This window comes from Helicoverpa armigera, chromosome 13 (genome assembly GCF_030705265.1).
Source record: "Helicoverpa armigera isolate CAAS_96S chromosome 13, ASM3070526v1, whole genome shotgun sequence".
Taxonomy (NCBI): domain Eukaryota; kingdom Metazoa; phylum Arthropoda; class Insecta; order Lepidoptera; family Noctuidae; genus Helicoverpa; species Helicoverpa armigera.
This window is the reverse complement of record NC_087132.1, coordinates 10,627,546-10,644,289: the sequence shown is the minus strand read 5'-3', so window position 1 is coordinate 10,644,289 and position 16,744 is coordinate 10,627,546. Positions and strand designations below refer to the sequence as shown.

At 34.1% G+C, this 16,744-nt stretch overlaps 2 protein-coding genes and 1 long non-coding RNA gene across 5 annotated transcripts; all 3 read left to right on the top strand.

Moving 5' to 3' along the window:
- The first annotated feature begins 2 nt into the window (after positions 1 to 2).
- On the top strand, positions 3 to 5,105 carry LOC135117691 (uncharacterized). Of its 3 annotated transcripts, none has more exons than XM_064037436.1 (5): positions 3 to 648; positions 3,087 to 3,293; positions 3,532 to 3,648; positions 4,296 to 4,412; positions 4,634 to 4,812. In XM_064037436.1, the coding sequence occupies exons 1-5, from the start codon at positions 609 to 611 to the stop codon at positions 4,780 to 4,782; spliced, it is 630 nt and encodes a 209-aa protein (XP_063893506.1). In that variant the 5' UTR covers positions 3 to 608; the 3' UTR covers positions 4,783 to 4,812. The 3 variants fall into 3 exon arrangements, 2 of the variants coding, with proteins under 2 accessions (XP_063893506.1, XP_063893507.1); XR_010277061.1 differs by lacking the exon at positions 3 to 648 and adding an exon at positions 4,834 to 5,105 and having other exon boundaries at positions 3,006 to 3,293; positions 4,634 to 4,726; XM_064037437.1 differs by having other exon boundaries at positions 4 to 648; positions 4,296 to 4,726.
- A 1,750-nt stretch (positions 5,106 to 6,855) lies between these two features.
- Positions 6,856 to 11,819, top strand: LOC135117700 (uncharacterized). Its single transcript, XM_064037526.1, has 4 exons — positions 6,856 to 8,494; positions 9,936 to 10,133; positions 10,402 to 10,578; positions 11,538 to 11,819. The coding sequence occupies exons 1-4, from the start codon at positions 8,416 to 8,418 to the stop codon at positions 11,702 to 11,704; spliced, it is 621 nt and encodes a 206-aa protein (XP_063893596.1). The 5' UTR covers positions 6,856 to 8,415; the 3' UTR covers positions 11,705 to 11,819.
- A 346-nt stretch (positions 11,820 to 12,165) lies between these two features.
- LOC135117727 (uncharacterized) lies at positions 12,166 to 13,420 on the top strand. Its single transcript, XR_010277090.1, has 2 exons — positions 12,166 to 12,660; positions 13,367 to 13,420. It is a non-coding gene; the product is annotated as an uncharacterized LOC135117727 (long non-coding RNA).
- Positions 13,421 to 16,744: the final 3,324 nt, after the last annotated feature.

The window sequence follows — 16,744 nt, the reverse complement described above, 5'->3', positions numbered from 1 at the left end:
GGCTGGTCACTGCCGTACTTGACTAGATTTCGGTAAAAAATTTAGAAAAGCGCCATCTGCAATCCTCTTCCTAAAGTATTTAATATCTTCAAGTGATAATAGATGGCTCTTTAATCAAAAATTAACTTCCATAAAATATCACTAAAATTATTGAAATCTAAAAATTATTTTATATATTAGTATTACGTAGGAAATCTATCAATTATTTTTATTAAATCTGTACACTATTTTATATACATAAATTATTTTTCTATAATTATTTTTTTGGTTGGCAATAAACCGTGCCAACTGCCAATGCTGAAGTTAGAATTTGAATTTTAATGGCGAGTACAGTACATACAATTTGTGTGTTAAGTTTTCGTCCATTTAAGTGTTTTCTGCTGTTGACTTGCGTTGATTTGAGTTTTACTCATCCGCTGTGTTTTCGGTGAATTAGTGAGTGAGTTGAGCTGTGCTCCTCTGTTTCATTGTTTCACATAACTTGCGAAAAGACGCCATTAGTGTTTAGTATTATTTGCGATAAAGACGCCTTTTTTGTGATATTTGTGAAATAGACACTGTTATTGTGTTATTAGCGATTAGAGACGCTTGTTTGAGTGCATATAATCATGCCGAGGCGGTGCGAATTGGGATGTTCACACAACCCGGGTAAGTGCTTTCTTTATCAAGTTCATAGTACCTAGGGCCCGATTCTGTTAATAGTATCATTAAGTTATTAATATCAAAATTGAATAGAAATTAAATCGCAATATCAGTTTTAACCATTTCGGGCATTCTGCTACTAATATTTATAAGACCAATCGTATTCCAACGACATTCGATTGGTTGCTATTGGTCTGCCGTTTTGGTTTATAGGTACATATTACCATATTATTCTTAGTCTATATTGCCATATTGCCTCAAAGTCGTGGTGGCCTAGTGGGTAAAGAGCCAACCTCACAAGTATGAGGGCGTGGGTTCGATTCCAGGTCAGGCAAGTACCCATGCAACTTTTCTAAGTTTGTATGTACTTTCTAAGTATATCTTAGAAACCAATGACTGTGTTTCGGATGGCACGTTAAACTGTAGGTCCCGGCTATCATTTAACATCCTTGGCAGTCGTTACGGGTAGTCAGAAGCCAGTAAGTCTGACACCAGTCTAACCAAGGGGTATCGGGTTGCCGGGTAGCTGGGTTGAGGAGGTCAGATAGGCAGTCGCTCCTTGTACAGCACTGGTACTCAGCTGAATCCGGAATTATTCCCAATAGTCCCCTCTAGTGTCCTCGGGGTGACAGCCAATTGTCTTCCAGTTATCACGGGGTGACAATTTGTGCCGACTGTTCCTTTGAAAACTGACTAGAGGGACAAATGGGAAGTCTATTTCTCAGTTGTCACGGGGGTGACATTTGCTACGGTTCCTTCTTCCTTCCTAAGAAAAAATGTAATTACCATAGATTTCAGGTTTTTATTTATTATGTTACATAGAATCACATAAAAAATATATATATTATTATTTTAACTAACACAATGTCAACAGGCTTACAAAATCGATTTTTTATAGTAGTTAATACTACTATAAAAAAAAACAACATTATGTTTCCTATAATAGGCACAATCACAGATAACTTTAATTAATACTAATCACAGATAATCACTAATGGTTAAGTTAAAAGTGCTTATTAGTCGCATGCTTATTTGTAACACAGTTTGTAATCTTGTTAAATTAAATAAAATTAAGAAAACGATTGGTGTTAATAGAAATTAATAATATGTGATGTACCTATTAAAGGAAACACAATGTTGTTTGTTATAAGAAATAAAACCTGAAATCTATGATAATTACATTTTTTTTTTGGAAGATTCTATGTAGCATAATAAATAAAACCTGAAATCTATGGTAATTACATTTTTTTTTTGGAAGGAAGAAGGAACCGTAGCAAATGTCACCCCGGTGACAACTGAGAAATAGACTTCCCATTTGTCCCCTCTAGTCAGTTTTCAAAGGAACAGTCGGCACAATTGTCACCCCGTGATAACTGAAGACAATTCCGGCTATCACCCGGAGGACAGCTAGAGGGACTATTACTACATAGTATAAAACAAAGTCGCTTTTTCTGTCATGTGTCATGTTGTATGTCCCTATGAACGCTCAAATCTTTAAAACTACGCAACGGATTTTGATGCGGTTTTTAATAGATAGAGTAACTCATGAGAAGGTTTTATGTATAATAACATCTATTAAATAATGGAGAAATACTGTTACCCGTGCGAAGCCGGGGCGGGTCATAGTTGGGAATAATTCGAATCCGGTTAGACTGGAAGCCGACCCCAACATAGTTGGGAAAAGGCTCGGAGGATGATGATATTGCCATATTGCAATCGTAAATCGTTTGCAGACAATATGATTCATTATTGAATCACAGAAAAGGATAAACACGTTTATTTAAAAGAAAAATAGTGGAATGCCACATACGCTTCAATCGTAATTGAGTCGTGATTGGATCTCAGTCGGATGTGAATCGCATGTCGCTAAAGTAAAATTAGCAGGGCAGGATTCTGCGCAATTTTTCTTTGAAATAAACGTTTTATCCTTTCTGTCATTCAATAATGAATCATTTTGTCTGCAAATGATTTACGATTGCAATATGGCAATATAGACTAAGAATATTATGGTAATATAGACCAAAATGGCAGACCAATCGCAAACCAATCGAATGTCGTTGGAATACGATTGGTCTTATATTAGTAACAGAATGCCCGATATGGTTAAAAAAGCTGTTGCGATGCAATTTCTATTCAATTTTGACATTATTAACTTAACAGAATCGGGCCCCAGAATCGTGCTCCTGAAAGCTCCTAGTCATCCGGATAAACTTGTCATCACGGGAGATACCAACTCAGTCAATTATAAGGTTGGGCGTTTAGAGAAACACAGTTCCTTACGAGTAACCATTTATTACTGAATCCCATATGAAATGATACATGATTTAATAAGATAGACATACATAGATAGACACGCACACATACATAGGTAATAGGTATTCATTCATACATACACTATACAATATCAGCATACAAACTTCATATTTTTGTAATTTATTTTTCAGGTGTGACACAACATCAATTTCCACACCCAGAAAAGAATCCTGAGTTATTCAAAGCCTGGGTTAATATAGTTGGTGGAAAACTGGAGACTGCAGATGATATCAAATTTTACAGAAAGCGAGTCATCTGTGACATACATTTTGCAGACAAGTTTAAGAATCGCAACAACCGTTTAAATAACATAGCTGTTCCTACTCTCCATCTTCAGGGTAAGATTTAGATCTTTATTCTTGAACTAGATCGCAATGCCACCTACTGAGTTAAAATTGCCATTAAGAAAACAAAATTCTTAATTATTCACAATTAAACTGAACTGAAATCTTTTAGGCCACCTGTTTGCAGTATATTAATATTTAATTGGATATAAAATGCAGTTCATTCACCCCTTAACCAACTCGGTGAAGGTTGTTGTTTAGTGGGATCTTAGACTTGTTTTACTATTTCCAGGTGCTCCATCACAAGATGCTCATATGCCTCCTGCAACTCCACATATACCAACTGAACTTCCTATGCCTGAACATAATATATGGAATCTGCCTTCTACATCAAAGCAAATAGTCACTGGTACGTAAATGCTTGGCTACCTACATTCTCAAATTATGTTTAACTAGCTGCCATAATTAAATACTGCATTTTTTATAATAATAATCCCCATGGGGCCACCTTGACGTGATGGGGAAGGCATGAACGCTTAAAGAAGTCAGTAAGAACTAGACGACCCTGTGCCAATTGGTAAACATGAGGTACCATCAGAAAATATAGTCATAACACCTCGGCTAACCCTTTCCAACTAACGGTCCCAACTTCCCAACTAACCTTCCCTTTCCCTTTACCTTCTCTTCAGTGTCTGATAAAATATATATCTTATTACTTTAAAATATGTACTCTGCAGTCACCTTCTCTCTTTCACCTCTTAACTTTTCTTTTCTTAAGTTTTAAAACATTGCTCCTAATATAATTTAATGCGACTACGAAATAGAGTAATAATACCCCAGGCGGGTACCGGAGCTAATCGCGATGGAGAATCCCGCCCCTTGTATTCTGGGTGGGGCGACGCTTTTAAATTTCATTTTTTCATAGATACCTTTAAGGCCACCTGTTTGCAGTATAGTAATATTTAATTGGATATAAAATACTGTTCATTCACCCCTTAACCAACTCGGTGAAGGTTGTTGTTTAGTGGGATCTTAGACTTGTTTTACTATTTCCAGGTGCTCCATCACAAGATGCTCATATGCCTCCTGCAACTCCACATATACCAACTGAACTTCCTATGCCTGAACATAATATATGGGATCTGCCTTCTACATCAAAGCAAATAATCACTGGTATGTAAACGCTTGGCTACCTACATTCTCAAATTATGTTTAACTAGCTACCATAATTAATTACTGCATTAAGTAATATGTAACTGTTGTGTAGTCATTACAAACACACTTCAACTTGATTTATTGTAATGACAATTTAGGTTAATAATCCTCATGTAACTCACACTAGTAATTTTGATGTTTACAATGACAATGGTGAATTATTATTATTTTATTTTCAGCTGCACCTCCCAATGCGTGTGTTATAGCAGCAGAACATAATTATTGCAGTAAACATGGTATACAACAAAGACGGAAACTTAAAGGAGACAAAAGTAAGTGCCAATGTAGTTTATACCATAAGATATCCAAAAAAAATGTTTATACATAGGCTACTTTTTATCTGGGTGTGGAAAGTAGTAAAGTAAAAGTTTTTTTGCAGAAAAACTGAAATCAACTTCATCGCTGGAGAATGAATTAAAGATTTCAAGATTCCAAATGAAGAATTTAAAAACCGAAATTATTCGGTTACGTAAACGGAGTAGTAGTTTGAAAGAAAGATTAGCCAGCGTTGATAAAATTAGCAATACAAATTGTTTAAAAAAAATAACGAGAAATATGACAACTGCAGCAAAAATATTCACAAACATGCAGTACACCCAAACTCACAAGAGAGCTCGTGGGCGGAGGTTTACTTTAAAGGAAAAAGTTTTGTCTCTCCATGTACAAAAGAGTCCCAAGAGTTATACTCTTTTATATAAATACTTTACATTGCCCTCTATAAAATCATTAAAAGGCTTCTTGCGAAAATTGAAATAGAGTCGGGCTAAATAAGTTTTATTCATAAAAATGAGAAAGACTGTGAAGGAATTAAGTCCAGAAGATCGCCTCTGCTGTCTTATTTTGACGAGATGTCAATATCGCCGCAGATCCATTACGACGGATCTAAGGATAAATTAAAGGGATTCGCTTGGCGTAGTAAAATTGCTGACCATGTTTTAGTTTACATGGTCAAAGGATTAAAGAAAAATTTAAACAGCCTGTTGCATACTTTTACAAATTCTGTTAACAAAGCAGAATTAAAAGCCTTGACTATAAAAGTCATTAAATATGTTCAGGGTACAGGGCTTAATATTTTGTGCACAGTGTGCGACCAAAGCACAGTAAATGTCAGTGTAGTGAATGAAATTATTGAAGATAGTAGAATAAAATTCATAAAAGAAAATAAGGAATGGAGACATGATGTAATGGAAGTAGGAAATCTAAAATTATCCCATTATTTGATGTCCCTCATTTATTGAAAGGGTAAGAAACAATTTACTTACGAAGGACTTAAAATATTTCGACTTCGAAGAAAAGGTTGAAAAGACGATAAAATGGGAATATTACCAGAAAATTTATGAAGCGGACAAATTACATGGTGAATTAAAAATATGTCAGAAACTAACTGATGAACATATTTATGTGGAGAAAATAAAAAAAATGAAGGTCAAACACGCAACCCAAATTTTTAGCCGCAGTGTTGCTACAGCTGCAGAACATTTATCTGCTAGGGGCGATTTATCTAATGAGTGCCGCCAAGTAATTACATTTACCAAAATGATGGACAATTTATTTGATTCCTTAAATTCAAGCTCATTTAATATGATACATGGAAAAATGTATAAATGTGGTGTTAGAAACAATTCTCCTCATCATGAATTATGGGAAAATGCCAAAAAGGTATTAAAATCAATAAAATTTATTAAAGTTAAAAAAGAAAAGGAAAATAAAATAAGATTAATTGAAACGAGTTCGGTACCTTCAATAAAAATTTTATACGTACTATTGAGGGCATGCAACAGTTGTGGAAAATATTATCCCAAAATATTTATTTGATACAATGATGACCAGAAACTTTAACCAGGACCCACTGGAAAATTTTTGGGAACATTAGAAGTTTTGGGGTGAGGAATACGGCACCCAACACAATTAGCTTTGAAGGTGCCTATAAATCACTTCTTTTAAATAATTATAACTCACCCCATTCACTTAACGCTAACTGTGAAAATGATGACAATGATTGTCTTCAGACATTGAGTTTCTTTTTGGAAGACAAACTTTTAGAAAACACTTCTAATGTTCCCAGTAATGAGGTTCTACCATTTCAGCAAGAAGAAAATGACGAAATTGAGGTGCCTTTTATAAATTTAAATTCTGAGCCTGCTGATGCTGGTCAGGCCAATTATGTATGTGGGTGGGTGCTGGCTAAATGTTTTAAAAAAGTTGCTAAATCATGCAGGCACTGCAAAACTGAACTAACTGGCGACAGTCAATTAAAATCAAATAGTTATATAAGGGCAAAAGAATATACAAAAGGAAAACATTGTCTGTTGTATCCCAATATAGTGGCGGAAAAAGTTTTAAAGACATACAAAATATTGTAGTAGAAATTTTGAAAAAGAATGTGCCAAAAACTAAATTAAAAGAAAAGATAAAATGTTTTTAGACATATTTGTGGATTATCCTTTCACCTGCGATATCCACAAGATAGAATTAAGAAATGTTTTTGAAAACATTACAATAAATATTTTGGTATATAGTTGGTGCCGCTCAATTAATCGAATTTTATCAGGTAAAATCCAATATCGTGATGAGGATGATGAAACTAAACTTTCAGCACAAATTTATTACAATAAACATAAACATAAGTAAATATGATTTTTATTTAATTCCAGGTCGCCTACTAAGTACTTTCTAAATGTTCCTACATAACGTTGTTCTGTTGAGTTGTAGTAATCTGTGTTGTATTTCCATATTTCAATAAATAACTATTTTCTACATTCTGTGGCTATATTTTGTAAGTACGTACGTATGAACAAATTCCCCTAGAATATCTATAGACGGTTATTCGTCATCTCGACACACTAAACTCACCACGAATGTGTCGAGTTGGTGAAACTCAAAATTTGTACATTTATCATGTCGTCAACTCGCCACGTCAAGATTTTAATTCGTGTCCAGTTAGTGAAACTTAGATTTTATCACTTTTATGTTTTCGCCAAGTTTGGGAATCAACTTTTCGCGTTTCAAACGTTTGCAAAATGGACGTTCAGTGGCCGATGATGTTTGTGACACAATGTATCCAGTTGGCGAAAACATAAAAGTGATAAAATCTAAGTTTCACTAACTGGACACGAATGAAAATCTTGAGTGGCGAGTTGACGACATGATAAATGTACAAATTTCGAGTTTCACCAACTCGACACTTTAATGGTGAGTTTAGTCTGTCGAGATGACGAATAACCTGTAGACAATACTGATGTATACATGTGTGTGAAATGGGATGTACGCACACATAAACAATTTGTTTCGGCAGACGATACCAGATGGCGCTTCAAAAATCGTTTGAAGGTTGCAGAAAAAAATCGAAGTGGGTTCTCTATTCCCAATCTATTTACTATACTCTATGATTTACTGGCATGGGGATGCAACTGAAGTACAATAATTTTCTGAGGTTTTTTTTTAGAAATGCGCCATCTAGTGACGGATGCCCCGTAACTTGGGTATTTGTACTTCGTTTTAGTCACTAGATGTCACTGCACCTTAGACCGATATTTCATCGATTTAATAACAAATCTAAAAAAAGTTTTGTGATTAGAAATATTAACAAATATTGTAATTAAATAATTTTATGATTTATTTTTAATTCTTTTTTATCTATGAGGACGTCTTAGTTAATCACAATAATCACACTACTTGAAACCACTTGAAACACTGACGATTGACATTGACAGTCGACCATACTTTTAAATTAAACCGTTTTCCGTTTTCTAACGTGTTGGTTTATTCTGAGTGTTATTTTCTGGTTTTTTTATTACGATTGTTGCGTGTTCCTGGACTCTGATACTGACTGCTTCTGTGATTGACCTGGCTTCGTATTTTGGACCTGTGATCTACTGCATTTTCATTGACCCGGCTTTGTATTTTGGAACCTCGATCGACTGCTTTTACATTGACCCGGCACCGTATTTAGGACTAGAAAATGCGTCCAGTGGATCGTCTTAGGGGCGGAATGCCATCAACGTCAAGATATAAGTGCTACTTTGATTGTGACAATGACGGTAAGTTCAAAACTTTTAACTTTATAATGCACGTAATTTATCTTTTGCTGATAGGCTGCACAATATCCATTATTGTCATCCGTGCAATCTGTGGTCATCATAGTCCTTGAGTCATCAAAAATCTAAGATGCACTACCACACACACTCCTGTCCTGACCCTACACAAACAATTGAAACTGCACATTAACTTTTATATCCAATCAAAAGACTCGGAATCTACGTATAAGACAAAGCCCGCTCTAGACGACCCTCTGACCAAATAACTTCATCAGGTTTTAAAACTATGATTTTACAGTGGCGTAGCATGGGATTCCGCCGCCCGGGGCGCAGGTATATTTAGCTGCCGGTCAGTGGGTAGTCTTAGGGGCGAGCCCCCTTATTTAGGTACTTATTTAAATTCAAATGACTACAATTTAATAAAATTCTAAAGATGGTTTTGGCAAGAAAGAATTATTATTGATATCGACTCATGACCAGGTGCGGTCTCAGCCCATGATTTTGGGATTCACTAGGGTGCTGGAAGGAATACTTTCAGAAATTGTTACTGGCTCTCTTTGATATGTAGTGCAGCAGTGTGAAAATTTTAGCATCCTACCTAGGATTTTGTTGATTCATACACTAATGATCTATGTATAACTTTGTCGATTCATACAGCATGCAACAATATTTTTTGCAAACTAGGATATGTTAGATTTTCCTTTAAAGCTCAAAAAACATAAAGCCTTGTGTGGACTAAGCATTTATTGTCAAATTAAACGAAAAACAAGCAGATGTAAAAATTCAAGAGCGAGTCGAAAAATTTAGTACCCTGCCTGCCTGATAGGTTAGATCTTCTTTAGTAGACAAGAAGTTATTGGGAGGTAGGCTAGAAGTATAGATAGATATCTATCTATCTTGTTGTATTTGTTATGGTGGTGGTGGTGGTATCTATACACACTATGTACACCATAACAAATTACAATTTAAAACTTAATAACTAAAAGGGGTGTAACAATGGGTGGTCTTATCGCTAAAAGCGATCTTTTACAGACAACCTTTAATGTATAGTGACTCTTCTCAAGAAAATTGTATTATGGGGTGGCATAAATAGGAACTGACAATGTAAAGGCGGCAAAAAATGCCTTTGCCTCTACTGTCAACGCTATCAGCTTCTACTTGGCTTGATGCTGCAGCTAGGCGGCGGTGCCGGCCCCTAGAGTAGCGCCACCCAGGGCCATGGCCCCCTCGGCACCCCCATGCTATGCTACTGTGATTTTATTTACTTCAACTGTGGTGTTCCTGTTCTAGTACTGCTAGACCTCAGCTATTATTTCTAGTGTTAGATTAATATTCAAGGATGGTATCACAGTACATTACTAAAATTTTATACATATGATGATGATATCTATTACGGTATTTTAATGAGAGTGAGTTGTTCATGTATAAAACTTCTTGATTTCAGGCCCATTGCACCGATTTCCTAAACCTGAATACCCACATTTGGAAAAGTTTAACTCGTGGAAAAAAGTACTAGATAAAGCTTTACAAGAGAAAGGCGACATCTACATTTATAACCAAATTCGATTTTGCGACAGACATTTTGAAGAGTGTTACCGTTCAGCCAGTCACCGACTTACTCCAAATGCAATACCAACTCTAGGTACCTACTATTTAGATGTCTTATGTTATTTAAATCTTAATAGAAACAAAACCACATTTCTTTGCCTTCGCTGTAATAACAAAATTGTTCCTCAAATATTAAATAAAATTTTCTACTGAATAATCTAATCCTAATTAGAAGAAAATAAAATGAATATTATATACCAAAAATAATTGATGCAACATGCTATCTTCTAAGAATTAAATGAATATTGTTCTATATTCTACATAATTATACAGTAACTATAAATAATTTCATCCTTTTGCAGATTTATCTACATTACCAGTTGGTCAAACTCTTGAAGGTCCATCGGGACATGTCGAGGCAGACATGTCGAATTTATTAAACATTTCGCAAGATAAACTTGCTGTCATTGAGCCATCCAGCTCTACCCACTATCATAGTGATGTACAGAATGCATTACAGACAGCTGAACGCCCTAAAGGTAAATATTTTTATTGACAATTGACCTTTGACTTGTAACATTAGGTTTTTCTTTCCATCATCAGGATTCCAATTTGTTTCCACTGTAGGGTCATAAAACTTCTTGCAGAGAGAGAGTGGGCATTTAAGCGTACATAGGGAAATAAGGACAGAGAAAGCGACTTTGTTTTATACTATGTAGTGAAGCCTATGTGTTATTACATTTTTTATAAGCTATATTACTGTAAAGTTTCATCTAAATCCGTTTAGTAGTTTTCGCGGGAAAGAGGAACAAACATCCTCACAACATTTATAATATTAGTACTAGTATAGGATTATTTCATACTAACTGCGTCCCGCAGTTTCACCCGCGTATACCGGAATAAAAATAGCCTATGTCTAATTCCAGGGTATAAGCTATCTACATACCAAATTTCATCCAAAGCCGTTCAGTAGTTTTTTCGTGAAAGAGTAACAAACATCATCCAAACTTACAAACTTTCGCGTTTATAATTTTAGGTAGGATTATTTCCGCACTTGCAGGAATCAATAAATGTAAGACAATAACAAATCTCCGAACTTGTAAACCTGAATTAAATGGATTAATAATAATAACTTGATATAATCCTACAACTTATGTGTCATAATAATTATTCATCCAAATAGCTAGTTCTAACCATCCATACCATTTTTTTTCGTTGGTAGAAAAGGCCCAAAAATGTATGGAGTCTGAATGATCTTCTTTATATCCATTTTTGTTTACCCATAAAATCCCCATAAAAAATATTTATCAAGCTTGTATCTGCTGTTGTAGGGAAGTCTCCACTTTTTGTATCTGTTCCTCGAAGCCTACCTATTCCAATCTCTGGTCATAATATAATAACAGAACAATATTATGTAACATATTTTTATCACAATTCTATTAAAACTTTGTGTAACACTATTTCTTTGATCTGAGGTGTAACATAATTTAAATTACAGGTTCTAGGAAAAGAGGGACTTGTCAATATTTAAAACGAGTCGTCACCTCCAAAGAGAAGGAGATAATAAAGTTAAAACAGAAAGTATTGAAGCTGAAAAGAAATATAAGGAACAAAATAACAAGAAACTCTCTGCAAGGAAAATTTCCACATCAAAATCATTTTTGAAAGAGTTAAATAAAATGCCTGCAACAATAAAAATATTTACTTCCCTCCAAATGAAATGGAAAAAGAAACCACGAGGCAGGCGATTTACATTTAACGAAAAATCATGGCATTGACCATTTACAAACAGAGTCAGAAAGCTTACAACCTCATGCGAAAAATGTTTGTCTTGCCATCAAAGCGCAGCCTACAAAAATGTTGAGTAAATTTGAACTGAAACCAGGCTTCAATCCTGATATATTTAAAATTTAAAAGCTACAGTAGCAAAATTGCCGGCAGAAAAAAGTTGGTCAATTTACTGTTTGATGAGGTATCATTGGCTCCGGGTGTTTTTACAACCCTGCCCTAAAACAGATAACTGGTTTTGAAGATTTTGGGCACAGACAAACAAAAACTCGCAGATCATGCCTTGGTCTTTATGATCAAGGGTATAAAAAGCAAAGTGAAACAACCTTTATGCTTTTCATTTTGCCAAGGTGCCACGAAAAGGACGATTTAAAGAAGCTGATCAAAACAATAATAAAAGAAATCTCCAATACTGGATTGATAGTTATTGCCACTATATGTGACCAATCAGCCACAAATATTTCTGTGATAAAAGTCTTCAAGAAGACACAAAACGCAAATATTTACAAGAGGGTAATGAATATAGGACCCAAGCCTTCGAGTTTGAAGACCAAAAGGTCTTCCCATTATTTGATCCTCCACATCTTTTAAAGGGAATGAGAAATAATTTACTCGCCAAACATTTGAAATTTGTACAAGATGGGAAAACAAAGTATGCAAAGTGGGAACATTTGGAGATGCTGTTGAAGTTAGATGTTGGGGATGATGAAATTAGGCTTGTTAATAAATTAACAGAAAACCATGTTAATAAAGAGAAAATTCCAAAATGAAAGTGAAATATGCTGCACAAGTTTTCAGCCAAAGGGTATCATCAGCATTGAGATTCTTAGCAAGTAAGTATGCTTTTATTGTTCTCATTATTTTCTCTATATTTAAAAAATTGCTATTAATTTACTAAATTAGATTTTTATTTTTAATTTACATGTTTTTAACCATCTTCATTCTCCACAGACAAATTAGAAAGTTCATTATTTTTCTTTAAAATAATATTAGATGTCCTGGCTACATTTATAAGTTCAAAAATATTTAAAAACAAACAATTGAGATGCTATTTCTCTCGATAAAATTCAAAATAAAAATACAATTCATATCTAATAATTTATCTAAAATTGGCTATGTCAATATTTAAGATGCATAAGATATATTGTTGGAATAACATTATAAATTGAAATGAAATAATAAATTAAAATTATCATATTGAAATAAAAATTTGAGACATTATGAAACTACAAAATATAGTTTAATGTTGGTTTCTTACTAATTATATTTACACCCACAACTATTTACTGAACCAACTGATAAAGACGCACAGTAAATCGTTACTGCCACTTTAAAGTTTGTAAGTTTGTGCCTTTTCGACACAGCCGTGAGGCACACCGTTTAATTTTTAATTAAATTTTTGTATTTTTGTTTTTATTGTGTCCCCTAATCTGGGTCGAATAAATGTATTTTCTTTCTTTTTTCTTTAATTTCGGTCCACAATAGCAAAAAAGATTGATATGAACTGTATTCTAGTACTTATTTAATATATTGTTTCAGAACACAACCTTCTTCCGGCGGAGTGCGAAGAAACTGCTGATTTTCTACTCATTATGGACAAACTATTTGATTCTTTCAATGGACATTCATATACAGGTGATCCAAAATTTTCAAGGGTGTGTAATGAATAATTCTCCTCATTTTAGATTATGGACAGAGGTAGTTCCTATATTGGATTCAATGACTTTTAAAACTATAAAAAAACGGGATGGTACAGAAGAAGTAAGATATGAAAAAGTGCCATCCCTTCAAAATTGGATCCACAATATTAAAACGTTTAAAGAAATGTGGGAGTTTTTAAAAATCAAATATAAAGTTACTAGCCTTTTAACCAGAAATTTCAATCAGGACCCTCTTGAAAATTTTTTGTAACATTAGAAGTAATGGGATACGAAATGTTAATCCCTCGTGCCTACAATTTATTAATGCGTTCAAAACTTTGTTACTTAATAATTTAAATTCGCCCCATTCTGTAAGTGCCAACTGTGAAAAAGATGAAAATAAATCACTGCAATCTTTCAAAGATCTTCTTGCTGAAAAACAAAACAATGAAATTGAATTGGTTAGTGGTGATTTTCCTATTGATTCTTTAATTAATACAATGAACCAAATTAAATGGAATGACTCGATTTTGCATGCCGAATCAAAAAAATATGTAGCAGGATACATTGTAAAAAATCGAAATGTAAAGTGTTCAAAAATGTGGAACATGTACTAATGATATATTAAGAAAGGAAATTGATTTTGAATCATTTAATTATGAAATAGATTATACGAAAAAATCCTTATTTAATGCATGTGATGATTTTATAAAATTATTAAATGAAATATATTATATGATTGTTGCATGTTTACGAGATTCACCTGAAATAAAATATCTGAAAGAAAAATGAAATTTTACATCAATTGCCATTGTGATTTTAGTATAATTACTTGTATAGTTCATAAAAATAAATTAATTGATTTTATAATTAATATGTCAATTAATTTAATCATTCACAGTTGGTGCACCGGGGTTAATAGAATAATTAACGGAAAAATAACAAATTTCGATGTAAATGATGAAATTAAGTTACAAGCATTTAAATATTGTAATACACATAAAAAAAGGAAATAAAATATACTTAGCCGATAAATGTACTCTTTATCTTTTGTTTTTTTATTATCTCCCATAATATTATTGACTAGACTAGAAGTTGGAAACTGAAAACTGGAAACTGGAACTGGAAATTGAAATCACTGTTTTAAATTCAATTTACAGTAAATTGAATTTAAAACAGTGATTTCAATTTTCAAATTTAAAAACATATTTAAGAGAACTCTTGAAAAGCGCCATCTACCCTAACCATACATGAAGTAACCACGCCATCTTGTGACGGGGGCCCGTTAACTTTCACGCTAGTAAGTTGTTTTGAACGATGAGTTGCGTATCTATCTCTATATAGTGTATTATCTATGTTTACTGGTAAAAATGTACAAATAATACCGATTTTACAAACTTGGCGAATAATCACAATTGCACTTAATTACAAATTTATATTATTTACTATACAAAGCAAATTAAGCTCTAATTCACGGATATAAGGTTGAACCTATCAGCATTGATGAAACTTGGTAATTACGTCACCCGTCAGCTGAGCTGACATAAGCTTTGTTCGGATACGTGAGCGGAAATACGTTTAGAAACGTCTTATTTTCCTATCTTTCTCAATGAATCTACAAAATAATTTAGAAAATTACTAATAAAAGTAATTTATAATAATTATGAGGATATATAATTTGGTGTTCTATTGTTAAGCGTTAAAAACAGCATATAAAATGCAAATATTTACACAACGCCTTTGAATCAAATTATAGCAAAGCCTATGAAGTACTTCTTCATAAAAATAATGTCAGGAGTTAGTAGGTTTCTGCATGCAGCTGGTAGTTCGGAGTTAAGGAGAAGACGGCCTCTATTCACCGCAACGTTTACAGTGGGTAGCTATACCTACCTAAAGAGCCTATCTATGGACTTAGTACGCAATAGGTCCCTTTGTTTAATAATAGTTCCCAATTACAAAACATGTTGTGTCATGGTCCGTACAGCGTAAGTACCTAGGTTTCGGAGGGGACGATCTGCCCACCACTAATTTGCTGAAAGTTAAAACCCAATAATATTTGTAAATTACTAGTTATATAGGTATAGGTACCTTGTTATTTTGTAGTAGATCAGAATGTGGACAAGCCAATTGGCTGTTAGGCTTTGCTTCCACGTGATTTAAATTTTTATGGGTGACGAAGTTGTTGTCTAGGCTGCGCTAGGGTTGCACACAAACAACGAAGGAACTCGTTCTATATTCCAAGATCCAAGGACCTCATAAACTTGACGATGTAGTTTACCGACAATTTTGGAAAACTATATTAACCTGATAAAATATATCCATATAGGTACGTCGCCATTTAGATATAAGTACTTAAAGTTGCATCCGAGCATAGTGCAAAAACCTGGGAACTCTACAAACTAATGGTAATGATAACTCGTACTACACGTAGATGCTAAATTTAATTGCACCTACTTTACCTATCTGTAGGTCTTTACTTTTTTATACTGCCCAGTACCTACTTGGTACGATCTTTAGGAACCATGGAGTGCATGTCAAGTACATTTCACAAAGCTAAAGGAAACCTAAGGAATATCAATCAGCAATAGTAGGTACGTACCAGCGTCTCAGAACGTCAACATAGGCAAAGCTATAGATAGTGTTCACGGCATGGCTATTATAACGTCACATCCCATGTCAAAACAGGACACTGTCCACTACTGTCCAGACCTCAAAAAAAAATTTCCATCATCAAATATCACCATATACCCACTAACATTACAAAACTAAATCCTTCACCCATATTTGACGAACGTCACCGACATACTTTATTAGGAAGCTGTTAGTGCAATCAATGGGCAATCATATAATTTGTAATTGCCAGCGGAATTGTCCACTCCAGGTCCTGTCCTCGTGCCCTGAGGGGGGGAGCTTCCTTCTTGACCGACCGGTTTATATCCTACAGCTAATTTAATGATGGGTTTTTGTGGGATCCTGTAACAGGTTAATTGTTATGCGAGGTTCGTAGGAAGCATGAATATGGAAGTTGTGTCAACAAAGAGCTGGTACATATGTTTTATTTCTGTTCGTCCGTTTTCTAATGTTATTTCAATATTCATTTGAGTTAGATATTGTAGTCAGGTATGTGCCTAATGTAAAGTATGAGCAATCGCATATTTTCATACCAGGCAGACGTATTGCATTCTTGCATCTACTTAACAGAAGAATACTGCAATTGCAGGCAATTGCAGTATTCTTCAGCAGGCCCAGACGTAACATTTTCCAGTCTTTTTAGTGG

Excerpts from the sequence above, each read along its gene's own strand:
- LOC135117691 (XM_064037436.1), top strand. The coding sequence starts at position 609 with ATGCCGAGGCGGTGCGAATTGGGATGTTCACACAACCCGG. Across the intron at positions 649-3,086 it reads GGGATGTTCACACAACCCGG|GTGTGACACAACATCAATTT; the intron begins GTAAGTGCTTTC and ends TTTATTTTTCAG. Across the intron at positions 3,649-4,295 it reads ATCAAAGCAAATAGTCACTG|GTGCTCCATCACAAGATGCT; the intron begins GTACGTAAATGC and ends TACTATTTCCAG.
- LOC135117700 (XM_064037526.1), top strand. The coding sequence starts at position 8,416 with ATGCGTCCAGTGGATCGTCTTAGGGGCGGAATGCCATCAACGTCAAGA. Across the intron at positions 8,495-9,935 it reads CTTTGATTGTGACAATGACG|GCCCATTGCACCGATTTCCT; the intron begins GTAAGTTCAAAA and ends TCTTGATTTCAG. Across the intron at positions 10,579-11,537 it reads GACAGCTGAACGCCCTAAAG|GTTCTAGGAAAAGAGGGACT; the intron begins GTAAATATTTTT and ends TTTAAATTACAG.